Raw genomic sequence first — 17,031 nt, forward strand, 5'->3', positions numbered from 1 at the left:
AAATATTTTCATTTCATTTCATTTGAATATTAAGTTATTATTATTATTATGTAATATTTTAAGTGTTATTTTTATTTAATTTTCATTTTAATTTATTATTTAATGATAAATTTATGAAGGTAATGATAATAATCATCATTATTATTAAATATTTTAATTGTTTCATTTTCATTTCATTTTCATATTAATTTAATTATAAAATTATTATTATTACAATTATTATATTTCACTAATTATTTTTATTTTATTTAATTTATTATTATTATTATTTTTATTTAATTTAATAAGTTTATATCATTAATAAGAATACTGTTATTATTTAAAATTTTATCAACAGTTCTGGTTCTGTGATGGTTCACTCAATGCAATCCTGACGCCGTTCCAGAAGCTTGGCTACAAACGTAGCCGTATTCCTCCAAACTAATAATAAACAACAAAAACACCCCATCCAGGCGAAGGGTCACCTCATTAACTTCATGAAATGGTGCTCACATTTCCCGAGCCCCGAGGCCTGAGTGGCAGAAACACCGTCTGTCACTCTCACATCATTCATGTGGACATGAAATTGATCCCTCAAACCACCTGGATTAATTACAGCCTTCAGCACATTGTCAGACTGTCTGTAATTCTTTCTGACACAAAGGAAAGTGTTTATGGAAACATGAATTGTCACAAACACAGTCGACTGTAATTCACACCTTCAGGTTACTTTAGAGAGTCAGAGAGTGTGCCATGATCAGCTGTCAGGTTTGCTGAGCAGCACATCCAGTAAATACAAAACTGGAAAAAGATTTTTCGATTTCAAATCATTTATTTACTTATTTACTATCTATATATGAGTTATAATACAGAACAGTCTATAATATTATCAGTGAACATGCAGCTTATGGCCAGTAGATGGCAGTGCGGCAAAGAATTTAAATCGGTAGAGCGTCAACTGACAAAACTTGATGTTACAAAGTGGGCGGGGCGACGTGTAGGAAAGTCGTTTTGGATTGGTCAGATGTGACATTCATAGTCACATGGTGAAGGGAAAACGGCATGATTTATTACTTTTTATTTATTTTTTTGCATTACACCATATGACAAAAAACAGAAAATACAATTTTAATAATTAATAGTTTAAATAAAAATTATTGAAATTAAAAAAGTGTGTTTTTAAAAAACATAAACATAAAAAATATGCTACGTGAACAAATAATATTAATTTTTTATTTTTTTTTTATTTTTTTTGCATTAAACCATATGACAAGAAGCAGAAATTACAATTTTAATAAATAATTTAAAGGAAAATTATTGAAATAAAAAAAAAGTGTTTTGAAAAAACATAAACATAAAAAATATGCTACGTGGCCGAACTGTATAGACAATATGTGAATAAATAATATTAATTCAATACACATTTTTATTCTCATGTTGTTGTGTATTAGATCCTTTTCCTCATGGAAATGTAGGAGAGGAGCGCCGCCATTACATCAGTTGCACTTGCAGCTTCTGGCCAGCGGAGGGCAGCAAAACACCACTAATCTCTCGTAACCCGTTTACACTCCAGCAGCGCTCCGTTGTGTCAGACAACACAATAAAGCGCGTTTACTGAGGATTTTAACGCAATAAATATTTTACTTATGTGGAGAGGATGATGATGAGGATGAAGTTTGGGATCTGGCTGGCAGGGCTGAGAGCGCATGACGGAGTCGTCCTGCTTCCTGTCGCCGCGTGATGACGTCAGCCGGCTTCGTGTATTGTTTTGACTCGGAATATTTTTCTCTCTAAAATTCCTGAAAAAATCGCGCGAAAAACACATTAAAGACGCACTTTTTCACCCGATTCCAGCTTCAGAACAAAAGACAGGTGAGACAATTGATGTCTGTCGGGTTTTGCGTGATTCTAATGCATCTGTTAAATTCATCTTCTGTAACAACATTATGTAAAGTACCGTGGCTGTACTATAGTAAAATGATTGTAATCAGATGGTTATGCTACTAAATTAATGCTATTAACCATACTTCAAATAATTATTACCATTAAGATAACATCATGGTACATGTCCCAAAAACATGTACATAATTGTTTTATATATATATATATATATATATATATATGTATTTGTATGAGTATATATATGTATATGTGTGTATATATATATATATATATATATATATATATATATATATATATATATATATATATATGTGTGTGTGTGTGTGTGTGTGTGTATATATATATATATATATATATATATATGTATGTATTTATATATATGTGTGTGTATATATATATATATATATATATATATATATATATATTCATTTTATATGTTATGTATATGTGTGTGTTTGTTAGTGGTAATAAGACTGAAAATTATTTATATATATTAATTATTTTATTTAAATGTATATTTATTTTACTTTTTAAAAATATTTTATATATATATATATTTATTAAGTTTTAATGTATTTTATTATATGTATAATTTATTCATTTTATTTTATATTTTATGTGTGTGTGTTAGTGGTAATTAAGAAAATGTATTAATATATAATATATGTTTACACATTTTATTCTTTTATAGATATGTATATTTATTTTATTTTTAAAAATATTTTTATATATGTATTTGTTTAAATATTGTTTGTACGGAAGAGGATTAGGGCCACGCAATAATAAAAAATTTCGAGAAAAAAGTCAAGATAAAATGTTGAGAATAAAGTCATTAAATTACGAGAAAAAAATTGTTAAATTACAAGAACAAATTCGTTAAATTATGAGAAAAAAAACTTAGGTAAAGTTAGTTTTATATTCGCACATTCGGACTTCTGATAAATTCAGACTTTCCAATAAATGTGCAGTAAATTAATGTTTGCGAATTTTAAGCAGCGACATGATATTGACAACCAACGATTGTCAACTTACAACATTTTTCACAGTCGATCAAAATAGGCAGGTATTGATTTAATGGCATATTTACTTGTGAATGTCCACTGAATGTCCAATGTAGTGTGATTAACAAGGCTATTGAATACGGATGTCCGAATGTGCGAATATAAAACCAACTTTACCCAAGTAGAAAAAAAGCGTTACATTTAGAGAAAAAAAGTCATTAAATTACGAGAAAAAAGTCGTTAAATTACGAGAACAAATTCGCTAAATTACGAGAAAAAAAGTCGTTAAATTTCGAGAAAAAAAGTCGTTAAATTACGAGAAAAAAGTCGTTAAATTACGAGAACAAATTCGTAATTTAACGAATTTGTTCTCGTAATTTAATGACTTTTTTCTCGTAATTTAATGACTTTATTCTCAACACTTTATCTCGACTTTTTTCTTGAAATTTAACGTGTTTTTTCTCTAAATTTAACAACTTTAATCTCGAGAACTTTAATCTTTTTTTATTATTGCTTGGCCCTAATCCTCTTCCGTAGGTTTGTGAGTATAAGATTAATAATTAAAAAAAATATATATACACACACACACATATATATATATTATATATATACACACACACACACACACATATATATATATATATATATATATATATATTATGTATATAAAATAAAATAAATGAAATATAATTCATCAAATTTTATACTTGATATTTTGAGTTTTGTTACAGTAGCTCAGAATTATTTTTAAATGCTGAGTTCAGTCATCTTCTCTTTTTACATCACTGCTATATGTGACACTAAAGGTCAGAGGTCATGGAGGAGCAGAGCGGGTCACCGGGGGGCAACACAGACAACAGCAGCCAGCGTAACGGAGAGGAGGTGAGCAGATCATGTGATCGCTGAGCCCGGGCTGTCGCTGCACAGGTTAATGAGTCGTGTGAAATGGTGTTTTTGGCAGAAACCTCGCAGGAGCAGCTGGACCAAAGGCAGGAGGAGGAAGAAGCCGCTGAAGGACAGTAACGCCCCCAAAGCCCCGTTAACAGGATACGTGCGCTTCATGAACGAGCGCCGCGAGCAGCTGAGGGCGGAAAGACCAGACGTGCCTTTCCCAGAGATCACCAGGATGCTCGGGAACGAGTGGAGCAAACTGCCCCCGGAAGAGAAACAGGTCAGGACACACAAAGAGCTTTTTTACATTTTCAATGCTGTTAAAGCTCCGCCCTCTTCTGGAAAGGGGGCGGGGAGCAGCAGCTCATTTGCATTTAAAGGGACACACAAAAACGGCGTGTTTTTGCTCACATCCAAATAGGGGCAAATTTGACTATACTATATTTATTAGCTATAATAAATGATCTGTGGGGTATTTTGAGCTGAAACTTCACAAACACATTCTGGGGACACCAGAGACTTATATTACATCTTGTGAAAGGGGCATTATAGGTCATCTTTAATCAAGATTAAAACCTCTACAGAGACATCTAACATCGCTCTCTGTCTCTCTCTGTCTCAGCGGTATCTGGATGAAGCGGATAGAGATAAAGAGCGTTATATGAGGGAACTGGAGCAGTATCAGAAGACTGAAGCCTATAAACACTTCAGCAGGAAAGTGCAAGAGAAACAAAAAGGAAAGAGACACAGAGGAGGTACGAAATCCAAAATTAACTTTTGGCATTCCTGCAAGTGACAGCCACAGCCAATCGGAAAACATTTGATGTTTACTATAAAGCTATGTGGAGCAGGATTTTGGACCGGTGAGATTTCACAGTTGAGGGTAAAACAAGAATAGAAATGAAGAGACTGACAAAATCTTGTGCATCACAAATCACTTGTCCAAACTAAAATTCCTCTCTCTTGCTTTTGTCCTCAGATGCTGGGCGGCAGGCACCTGGTGAATCCCTTCATGAGGTAAAATATCAACGACAGGACCCACATTTTTCATGATATGGAACAGCTGGAATTAACAGAAAATTGTGGTTTTCAGTCATGGAAAACTCTTTAATCAAAATCTATTTTAAAATATTTAATATGCTGTTTTTATGGAATTATTTTTTATGGAATTATCCAAAAATCATACAAGACTGGAAAAGTAATGGCAATAAAATCCCAAACAGCCCTGGGAAATTCAAGGAAAACTCTTTAGTCAACATCTGTTTTTATAGTCTTTTATTATTATCCTAAACTATTTAATTTACTATTTTTATACAGTAAACTTATCCAATATTTAGAAAAGTAATGGAATTTTTTATTTATTAAAAAGAAAATATAATAAAAATAATACTAAAATATTTAATTGGCTACAATTTTTATAAAGGGATTTTAATGAAATGGTCAAGTAGTCACAAACTGCTGCAAAATTACTGGAAAAGCACAGAAAATAATCAAAAACAGTCATTGGAAAGTCATGGAAAACTCTTATATATAAACCTACTTATATATATATATATACAGTAACGGTCAAAAGTGTGGAAACATTAGTATTTTTAATGGTTTAGAAAGAAGTCGCTTTTCCTCATCAAGCCTGCATTTATTTGATCAAAAATGCAGAAAAAACAGTAATAATGTGAAATATTATTGCAATTTAAAATAATGGTTTTCTATTTTAATATACTTTAAAATATAATTTATTCCTGTGATCAAAGCTGAATTTTCAGCATCATTACTCCAGTCTTCAGTGTCACATGATCCTTCAGAAATCATTCTAATATGATGATTTGATGCTCAGTTATTATCAAAGTTGGAAACAGTTGTGATGCTTAATATTTTTTATTTATTTTTTCAGGATTTATTGATGAATAAAAAGTTAAAAAGAACAGCATTTATTCAAAATAGAAATCTTTTCTAACAATATAAGTCTTTACTATCACTTTTTCTTTTTTTGTATCAATTTAACACATTCTTGCCGAATAAAAGTATTTAAAAAAAAAAAAAGAAAGAAAAAAAATTACTGACCATAAACATTTGAACTGTAGTGTATATTGTTATAAAAGATTTCTATTTTTTTTTTAAAAAACTGTTTTTTCTTAACTCTTAATTTATCAAAGAATACTGAAAAAAAGTATCGCAGGTTATAAAAAATATTAAGCAGCACAACTATTTAATAAATCATCATATTACAATGATTTCTGAAGGGTCATGTGACACTGAAGACTGGAGTATTGATGCTGAAAATCCAGCTTTGATCACAGGAATAAATTACACTTTAAAGTATATTAAAATAGAAAAACATAATTTTAAATTGTAATAATATTTAACAATATGTCTGTTTTTCAGTATTTTTGATCAAATAAATGCAGCTTTGAAGAGCTGAAAAGACTTCTTTCAAAAACGTTAAAAATAGTAATTTTTCCAAACTTATATTCCTATTTTTTTAATAAAATATTTAATAGGCTAAACTCTATCAAATTATCCAAAAATTAACTTGAAAATAGAAAGGTGTGGAAACCCTTATTTGATAAAATGTGTTAAATATGTTATTGGTAGCCGGAATATGACCAATTTAGCCAAAATATTTAATAAACTTGGATATATAAATCATTTTGACGGCTATTGTAATTCTGTTATGACAGTCTGAGCACTCAAACGTTCTGTCTGTCTCTCAGAAGGATCTGGAGATAAAGGATCGCTCTGTGTTTGATATTCCCATCTTCACTGAAGAGTTTCTCAATCACAGTAAAGGTGAGAGCAGAGTGCTGTTCAATGCATCAGTCTGTCTTTAAAGGTGCAGTACGTGATTTCTGAGAAATCACCCCAAACAAACACACCCCTCCCTTCATTGCTCCACCCTTAAATAATGCAAAAAGGTGTTTTGCTTCAGTGAAACAGCAAAACCAGTGTTACTCATGTGTGGGGCAGAAACAACACAACATTTGTGCCTGTTTTCAGACCTTCCCGCTTCACTCTCTCCAGCTCTGGAAAGCTTTTCTAATATTAACACGGGTCCTGAAGCTCTTGCCTGATCATAACCAGTGATATTCCTTTTGAGATTTTCTCTTTTGTAATGTCTCTCGGCCATCTCTCTTTCTTCAAATCTCCCTCTTATGCTGCGTTCACACCGAACGCATCTGGGGCGTCAAATTGGCATCAGACGCGTCTAGTTGGACGCTTGAACATTTTGAAGTCAGACGCGCGTCAAATTCGCTCTATTCGCGCATCTAAACAAAGTGTGTTCAGACGCGGATTCACATCATGGGAGGGGCTTCCATCTCTTTCTGCACAGATCCTCTGAATAAACACATCGTCTTGTCAGATGGAAACCAGTAGCGGTTTATGCTCGGTTATGCCGGCCGGCTTTTGCTAGCTAGCAGGTGGGCTAGTATCAACAGCTAAAATCGTTTTACAACTAACCAGATTGTCCGATTTCTTCGCTTATCCTCTTCCAGGCAAGGTCCTTTTTATTCCTGTCTAAAAATGTGATGACACATCAGAGTCCCTGATTGGTTAACGCGCCGCGAATATTCGCCAAAGTTCAGATTTTTCAACTCGGGCGTCTAGGGCGTCAGATGCTCAATTCGCGCTCAATGAACGCTCAATTCACGCCGTGCCATTCGCGCGTCAAAGGCCGATTTGTGCCGCGCTAGACGTTTGATTCACGCCGCAGGACGTCTAGACACTCGTTTGCATTGACTTAACATGTAAATCAGACACCCCAGACGTTTGGTGTGAACCCAGCATTACTCACTCTCTCTCCTCCCCCATCATGAGTGGACACACCCCCTTCTGCTGATTGGCTCACTCTCTCTCCTCCCCCATCATGAGTGGACACACCCCCTTCTGCTGATTGGCTCACTCTCTCTCCTCCCATATCATGAGTGGACACACCCCTTCTGCTGATTGGCTCACTCTCTCTCCTCCCCCATCATGAGTGGACCCACCCCCTTCTGCTGATTGGCTCACTCTCTCTCCTCCCCCATCATGAGTGGACACACCCCCTTCTGCTGATTGGCTCACTCTCTCTCCTCCCCCATCATGAGTGGACACACCCCCTTCTGCTGATTGGCTCACTCTCTCCTCCCATATCATGAGTGGACACACCCCCTTCTGCTGATTGGCTCACTCTCTCTCCCCCATCATGAGTGGACACACCCCCTTCTGCTGATTGGCTCACTCTCTCTCCTCCTCCATCATGAGTGGACACACCCCCTTCTGCTGATTGGCTCACTCTCTCTCCTCCTCCATCATGAGTGGACGCGCCCCCTTCTGCTGATTGGCTACAAGTGTGTTGTGCTGCTCAGTCCGATCCACTTTCAACAGCGTTTCTCAGAAAACTTACTGCACCATTTAATGTACAACTTGTTTCATTGAGCGTGTGTGTTTGTTACAGCGCGTGAGGCTGAAATGCGGCAGCTGAGGAAGACGAATATGGAATATGAGGAGCGTAACGCAGCGCTGCAGAAGCATGTGGAGAGCATGCGCTCCGCCGTGGAGCGCCTGGAAGGAGACGTGCTGCAGGAACGCACTCGAAACAGCCTCTTGCAGCAGCACCTGGACACCCTGCGCTCGGCCCTCACACACAGCTTCTCTACCGTCCCCCTGCCCGGTGAGACGCTCACACACACACACACTCACACACACACGACTGAACTCCCAGAGTTCACTGCAAAGACCTCCAGCCAGCTGGGTTCATTTAAAGGGTTAGTTCACCCAAAAATGAAAATTACCCTATGATTTACTCATCCTCAAGCCATCCTAGGTGTATATGACTATCTTCTTTCACACGAACACAATCGGAGATATATTTAAAAATATCCTGGCTCTTCCAAGCTTTATAATGGCAGTGAAGGGGGGCCAGATTTTGAACACAAAAAAATGCATTCATCCATCTGGAAGCTAGTTATTTGAATTTATGAAAGAAGATAGTCATATACACCTAGGATGGCTTGAGGGTGAGTAAATCATCTATCCCTTTAAGCAGTCTGATTGATTTTAGGTAATTTTGTTTAATTTAGTTCAATGATTCATTTGAGCCATGACCATGAAATATTACCTTTCATTTTCATCATTACTCCAGTCTTCAGTGTCACATGATCCTTCAGAAATCATTCTAATATGCCGATTTAATGCTCAAGAAACATGTTGAAAACATTTTTGATGAATAGAAGGCTTAAAGGAACACTCCACTTTTTTTGAAAATAGGCTCATTTTCCAACTCCCCTAGAGTTAAACAGTTGAGTTTTACCGTTTTCGAATCCATTCAGCTGATCTCCGGGTCTGGCGGTACCACTTTTAGCATAGCTTAGCATAGTTCATTGAATCTGATTAGACCGTTAGCATCTCGCTCAAAAATGACCAAAGAGTTTTGATATTTTTCCTATTTAAAACTTGACTCTTCTGTAGTTACATCGTGTACTAAGACCGACGGAAAATGAAAAGTTGTGATTTTCTTGGCCGATATGGCTAGGAACTATATTCTCATTCCAGCGTAATAATCAAGGAACTTTGCTGCCGTACCATGGGTGCAGCAGGCGCAATGATATTAGGAAATCACAACTTTTCATTTTCCGTCGGTCTTAGTACACGATGTAACTACAGAAGAGTCAAGTTATAAATAGGAAAAATATTGAAACTCTTTAGTCATTTTTGAGCGAGATGCTAACGGTCTAATCAGATTCAATGAACTATGCTAAGCTATGCTAAAAGTGCTACCGCCAGACCCGGAGATCGGCTGAATGGATTCGAAAACGGTAAAACTCAACTGTTTAACTCTAGGGGAGTTGGAAAATGAGCCTTTTTTTACAAAAAAGTGGAGTTTTCCTTTAAATAAAATGTTTTCAATTTTAAAAAATGTTCATATAACTTGCTTTGTTTTATTCCCAAACAAGCTTATTTGAGCGAAGGATGTTTCAGCTGTTACCATTGTGTGAAAGATAAACATTTCCTGACTGACTTTCCCATGTTCCTGCAGGCAGCGGAGAGACGCCCACACTCAATTCCATCGACTCCTACATGAAGAAGCTTCACAGCATCATCCTGTCGAGCCCACAGGAGAACCAGCACCTGATCAGCACCGTCAGGGACGTGGTCAACCGCCTCGACAGGTAGCTGCGCACCACAGTATTCTTGATTTTAATGTGACGTGTACGATAACACACTGCTCTGATTCACCTGCAGGTAATTGTGAGGCTCCGCCCCCTCTCACGCAGTAGCCCCTCCTCCTATCCTGCAATGACCACGTTTTTTGTGTCAAGCAATTATTCAGTTGTTTCCTATTTATTTTTTTACAATGCTGTTTTTATCTGCTAATTTTTATTTTTTTATTTAGCAGTTCATATTTGCCATGCATTTCATTATTTTAGAAAGGTTGTGGTTTCATCTGCATGTGTACATGTTATTTTGATTTTAAGCTGAATTTTATACTTGTAATTTCTTTCATATTATGTAAGAAGTAAGTGCGATGTTGTGTTCGTGTGAAGAGAGGCAGGTTCGTCTGCAGCTGGTGTCTTTGTGCTGAATTCCCTGTATGTTCTTGACATTTGAAGAATTCAATAAAGCAAATGTATGAAGACATTGATGAGTGTCTGATTCTGTCTCTCTCTCCTCCAACTCATTTGCTAGATGGTTGCTATTAATTAATTAGTTTTTGTTCCTTCTGGGATGGAGCGCTAGAGACAGCAGTGTTAGAGTTCTCAGGACAGACAGTTTGCTGGAAAGCTCCGGAAGGCTGGTACTGAACAGCTGTAACCCAGTTGGGCTTAAGCAGGTGTGAATTAATGAAAGGTTTTTATATTAATAAAGCCAATGTCTTGGGTGAAAAACGGTGACTCTGGTGTTTTTATTCAATGGAAGACTGCAAGAGCGATGTAAAAGAGAGAAAACTTCTGAAAAAAGTCACCGTTTTAATTCGGGCTTTGCAGTTTCTATTTGGAGTATTGATTTGATTAATTAAATGACATTCACACATTTGTAGCAGTGTTTTTTAGCATCATTGAGATACTTATTAATGTTTTGAATCAGTTTTTTATAATTTAAATTTTTGTAATTTTGTTGTGTGATTTTGTTATTTTTAATAGTTTTTATTCATTTTAGTTTTAGTTATTTTAGTGCATCAAGTTAAACTTAATTAACATTTGATGAAAGTGTAAAAATGTTATAGAAGTTTACTGTAAAACAAATGTACTGTACTAAACAGTTTTTTTTTACATAATATATATATATATATATATATATATATATATATATATATATATATAAAATAATTTGTCTAAAATTGCAATAAAATCAAAACCATATGTCTAACCAAGTTGTGTTCCAAATTTGAAGTTGATATCACAAAAATGGAAGTTCCCATGAGATTTTGTTTAGGCTCTATATCAAAAATAGACACCCATATTCCATTTTTTTGGTTGCATTCTCCTGTGACAAATGAACACATTTCTGTCACAATATTACTTCTATCACAAAACAGTCACCAAATATGGAACCTTGAGTCTCAGACCTTTCCGACAATATGTGACAATATGTGTCAAGATTAGAAAAGATTTGTTAAAATTAATTTTTTAATATGAAACATGACACCGCCCACTAGGGGGAGGAGACCACTAGAAGGTTAAAGGATTAGTCCACTTTTAAATAAACTTTTCCTGATAATTTACTCACCCCCCATGTCATCCAAGATGTCCATGTCTTTCTTTCTTCAGTCGAAAAGAAATTAAAGTTTTTGATGAAAACATTCCAGGATTATTCTCCTTATAGTAGACTTCAATGGGCACCAAACAGTTGAAGGTCAAAATTAGTTTCACTGCAGCTTCAAATTGTTCAACACAATCCCAGATGAGAAATAAGGGTCTTATCTAGTGAAACCATTGCTAATTTTCTGAAAAAAAACCATTGAAAATGATATAAGTTTTAGCCATAAATGCTCACCTTGAACTAGCTCTCTTCTTCTTCACCTCTATTAGAATTCCAGCAGTGTAAACACTGCTAAGTGTATTACTGCCCTCCACAGGTCAAAGTTTGAACTAAATTTTTATATGCAATATGCTAGTTCAATAGTATATAACAATTAGTTCAAACTTTGACATGTGGAGGGCAGTAATACACTTAGCAGTGTCTACACTGCTGGAATTCAAATAGAGAAGAAGAAGAGAGCTAGTTCAAGGTGAGCATTTCTGGTTAAAACTTATATAATTTTAATTTTTTTTTTTTTTCAGAAAATGAGCAATGGTTTCACTAGATAAGACCCTTATTTCTCATCTGGGATTGTGTTGAACAATTTGAAGCTGCAGTGAAACTAATTTTGACCTTCAACAGTTTGGTGCCCATTGAAGTCTACTATATGGAGAAAAATCCTGGAATGTTTTCATCAAAAACTTTTTTTGAATTTCTTTTCGACTGAAGAAGGAAAGACATGGACATCTTGGATGACATGGGGGTGAGTAAATTAAGTTTATTTAGTTTATTTAAGTTTATTTAAAAGTGGACTAATCCTTTAAAGCAACTGTTTCCATGGTAAAGCAATGTCTGATTTCAAAATGGTTTTCTCAGGATGAATTTTGAGTTTTTAAGCTTTCGAATGATACCTAAATTATGATCATTACTAAAATATGTTATAGGAAAAAAGTTCAGTTAATGGTTTTTTATTTCAAGTAAAGAAACTGTTTTATGGTTTCAGTTTAAGGTATTAGGTAACTATAATAACCCTGATTTGTAGGTGTGAATTTAGTGTCCAAATAATATTTGAGTCCTTGTTACTGCGCTTATATAGAGAGGAGATTGGCTACAGCTGCACGGGACTCAGGGACATGTGTAATTTCCTTTCTGTTGTCATGTCTATTTCCTGTCAGACAGCAGGACTTCCTGTCATCCATCAGGAATGGAGTGTACAGCATCCATGGCACAGGAGGGTCAGATGACCTAACTTCCTTTTAAACCTTATATCCTTCACTGTGTAAAAAGGGAGGGAATTTTTTAAGGGATGGTTCACTCAAAAAATAAAAACTTGTCATAATTACCCAACCTCATGGTGTTCAAAACTCATACTTTCTTATGTGGACCACAAATGACATTTTGAAGACATTTTTACATGTCCGATTGTGAACGGCTCATTCTTTTGAATTGGATCGTGTCAGTGATTCAATTATTCACAAAACCAGATTGAATGATTCAAACATTGGGTTCTCAAGTTCAACTCACTGAATCACTCAGTGATTAAAAAAATGAAGTACATTTGAAAAAAATGAAGACTTTGAATATAGTTGTAAGGACTACATTTATGATATTTTATGGTGCTTTTTTTTTTTAACTTGAAAGCTCCAGTCCATTTCATTGAAATTGCATGGAGGAAAAAAAACATGAATATAGTGTTTTTGTGTTCCACAGAAGAAAGAAAGTAATCCAAGTTTGGAACAACATGACATTGACTAGCTAAATGAGGACAGAATTGCCATTTTAGGTGAACTTTTCTCATGTTTACAAAGCATGGAATTGTTCCTCTTTCTCTCTCTCTTTTGCCCAAAGCGGAGAGAGACGGCTGATCTGAGCCCTGCTGTTTGTGTTCAGGGATCCAGCTGGATGCAAGAACTCATAATCATATCATAAAATGAGACTCCCTTTGCCCTAGAGATGTTTTTCATTTCCTCAAATGGGAGAAACAACATATTAGAGAGATAAGAAGAGGAGGAGAGGAGAGGAGGAGAGAGGAGGACAGGAGATGAGAGAGGAGGAGAGGACAAGAAGAGAGGGGAGGGGAAGGGAAGGGAGGAGAGAGGATGAGAGGAGAGGAGAGGAGAGAAGATGACAGGAGATGAGAGATTTGATTTTCAAAACCCCTTTTATTACAATTTATTCCAAAATCCAATACAACAAATGTAACTAATTAAATATTAAAGGTGCCCTAGAATCAAAAATTGAATTTACCTCGGCATAGTTGAATAAGAGTTCAGTACATGGAAATGACATACAGTGAGTCTCAAACTCCATTGTTTCCTCCTTCTTATGTAAATCTTATTTGTTTAAAAGACCTCCGAAGAACAGGCGAATCTCAACATAACACTGTAACACTGTTACGTAACAGTCGGGATCATTAATATGTACGCCCCCAATATTTGCATATGCCAGCTCATGTTCAAGGCATTAGACAAGGGCAGCCAGTATTAACGTCTGGATCTGTGCACAGCTGAATCATCAGGCTAGGTAAGCAAGCAAGAACAATAGCAAAAAATGGCAGATGGAGCAATAATAACTGACATGATCCATGATAACATGATATTTTTAGTCAGGGAGCAAGTGATTTAAAGGGGCCGCAGCCTGAATCGGTGCATAGTTAATGATGCCCCAAAATAGGCAGTTAAAATAATTAATTAAAAAAAATCTATGGGGTATTTCGAGCTGAAACTTCACAGACACATTCAGGGGACACCTTAGACTTATATTACATCTTGTAAAAACTGGTTCTAGGGCACCTTTAAAATTCAATAAAAAATCAACTCAACAAAAAAGAAAAATACAACTCTTCTTCAACAATTTCACAAAGAATTCCACTTAAACACCAAGTTGCTTCAAAGGATACAACATTATGCATTAATCTATAATGATTTTACTAATTTAACAAAAACAACTTCTAAGCTACTACAAACATTTTGCTCAACTTTTTCTTTTCTTGCAGCATAAATCGTCATTTTTGCTTGACCTAATAAGTTCAACAATTGAGACTTTTGTCGACATTTTTTCACATATGTAAAACCACAAATAAACATTTTCATTGAAAAGGTCACATCAAAAGAATTAAAAATCTTCTTTAAGATATCAGATAAAGGTTTGAATCTCTCACAGTGCATGAAAGCATGAAAAAAGAGTCTCTTTATGCAAACAAAAAGGACAATTTAAAAAAGAAACAAATGCATTAACTGTGATGGCACCATGCAACACTCTCCACTGTAAATCCCCAGTTTTTCTGACCAATGGTGACTTGTACAAAGCTCTCCATTCTGGTTTTTCATTGACATCAAGATTAAGTACACTTCGCCATGGAGTGTCACACTTCAAAGATTTCTCGTTAAAGGCTTTTACACAACTCTTATACAAATCCTTGCCACATACAGAATTTGAACCCACAAACATCAATTCTTTACAATCCAACAGCATACCATTACACTCAAGTTTGGAAAAGGGTTTTTATAGTCAAAATGAATAAACCCAGATGAGAGAGGAGGAGAGGAAGAGAGGAGGAGTGGAGAGCAAAGAGGAGTGGAGAGGAGAGAGAGGAGAGAGAAGGAGACGAGAGGAGGAGAGAGAGGAAGAGAAGAGGAGAGGAGATCCATCAGGATTAGGATGTGGTGTGTGTGAGTCATGAGATGTGGAGCTCATTTCCTGTCTCTTATACTGAATATCCACCCTGAACCCGCAGACAATAGACTCACACAAACCAATAACCCACACAATGAGCTCAGCAACACTTTCTCTGAATCAGCTTTGTCCTGTCATGAGGGAATAGGATTTTCCTGCATATCCCTGGCTGATGACGGTCTACTTCTGTCATTCTCATTCTTCAATATTCTGCCCTAAATATGGTTTCTGTATCATAGAGGGAAAAAAATATGTCTCAAATTGCATTGAGATATTTCATGAAGAGCTATGGTCAGATATGGATTAGATTAATATTGTAGTGATGGTTTATGCATGAGTTTCAGCTGACGCAAATGAAAAAAAAAATAGCTATCGGCTTTGAGGAATAATTCATGCCTTTCTTTCTTCTATATGACACAAAAGAAGAATGTTATGCAGAATGTTCACACTCCCCTTTTTTACAACAATGATAGCATCCAGCAGCTCCATAATGGCCAAATAAGCACTGTAAAAATAGTAAAAACATGGAAAGTTTAATTTCATTTTTGATTGGTTTTGAATAGCAGGATTAGTTCTCAACAGAGATGCAATGAGATTACACTGAGGATTCTAAAACAAAGATACTTTGAATGCTTCCATTGGGTTTCCATTACTGCAAATGTGTTTTCTGATGTTCTCCATAGATATTAAAATAAACCATAATACACTTTTCAAAAGACTGCAATGCTCAAATTAAGGCTGAAAGCATTTTAAAAGATCTGTTGTGAAACTATTTAGCTTTCACAGACTCATTCAGTCTCTGTAGGAGGATTCAGGGCCTCAGAATCTCTGAATCACATGGATGTTCTCATACATTGTCATTGACTTCATAAGCATGTGCTCTTCATTAACTGATGTCATTAAGTGAAAGAGATGACAACATGTGGTTTTAAAGTCATGTTGTACTTTCCTATGTCTTAAAGTAATTAATTAATTGTGCTTTACATTGTTTTACTATTTGTAATAGGCGTATCTAGTGCAACGCTAGTAACAAACTTGTAGTACGCTAGTAACTTGTAAACAAGTTAGCATTTTAGCACTTTTTTTAAATGGGTTTTTGGTTAAATGCCCAAAATAAGGTCTCAGGTTAACAAAGTCATGATATTTTCATGCTTTATTCTACAACATAAAATGCTCCACTAACACCCTTATGATTTTTAAAAGCTTTTACTTGCTAACAAGTTTTTTTAGCTGCTAACAAGTTGCTAAATAGGACTACAGAGGTTATCTGAGACATTAAAGGGTTAGTTCACCCAAAAATGAAAATTCTGTCATTAATTACTCACCCTCATGCCGTTCCACACTCGTAAGACCTTCATTAATCTTCAGAACACAAATTAAGATATTTTTGTTGAAATCCGATGGCTCAGTGAGGCCTCCATAGGGAGCAATGACATTTCCTCTCTCAAGATCCATTAATGTACTAAAAACATATTTAAATCAGTTCATGTGAGTACAGTGGTTCAATATTAATATTATAAAGCGATGAGAATATTTTTGGTGCGCCAAAAAAAACTAAATAACAACTTATTTAGTGATGGCCGATTTCAAAACACTGCTTCAGGAAGATTCGGAGCATAATGAATCAGCGTGTCGAATCAGCGGTTTGGAGCACCAAAGTCACATGATTTCAGCAGTTGGCAGTTTGACACGCGATCCGAATCATGATTCGATACGCTGATTCATAACGCTCCGAAACTTCCTAAAGAAGTGTTTTGAAATTGGCCATCATTAAATAAGTCATTATTTCGTTTTTTTTTTTTTTTGGCGCACCAAAAATATTTTCGTCACTTTATAATATTAATATTGAACCACTGAACTCACATGA

At 35.3% G+C, this 17,031-nt stretch overlaps 1 protein-coding gene across 3 annotated transcripts; it reads left to right on the forward strand.

Moving 5' to 3' along the window:
• Positions 1-1,512: 1,512 nt before the first annotated feature.
• On the forward strand, positions 1,513-10,388 carry hmg20a (high mobility group 20A). 3 transcript variants are annotated; one of them, XM_048159035.1, is made up of 9 exons: positions 1,513-1,851; positions 3,689-3,764; positions 3,844-4,053; positions 4,396-4,528; positions 4,753-4,790; positions 6,488-6,560; positions 8,206-8,421; positions 9,787-9,919; positions 9,993-10,388. In XM_048159035.1, exons 2-9 carry the CDS (start codon positions 3,699-3,701, stop codon positions 9,994-9,996), a joined length of 873 nt encoding a protein of 290 aa, XP_048014992.1. In that variant the 5' UTR covers positions 1,513-1,851; positions 3,689-3,698; the 3' UTR covers positions 9,997-10,388. The 3 variants fall into 3 exon arrangements, with proteins under 3 accessions (XP_048014992.1, XP_048014991.1, XP_048014990.1); XM_048159033.1 differs by having other exon boundaries at positions 1,516-1,851; positions 6,485-6,560; XM_048159034.1 differs by lacking the exon at positions 9,993-10,388 and having other exon boundaries at positions 6,485-6,560; positions 9,787-9,923.
• Positions 10,389-17,031: the final 6,643 nt, after the last annotated feature.

This window comes from Megalobrama amblycephala, linkage group LG15 (genome assembly GCF_018812025.1).
Source record: "Megalobrama amblycephala isolate DHTTF-2021 linkage group LG15, ASM1881202v1, whole genome shotgun sequence".
Lineage (NCBI taxonomy): Eukaryota > Metazoa > Chordata > Actinopteri > Cypriniformes > Xenocyprididae > Megalobrama > Megalobrama amblycephala.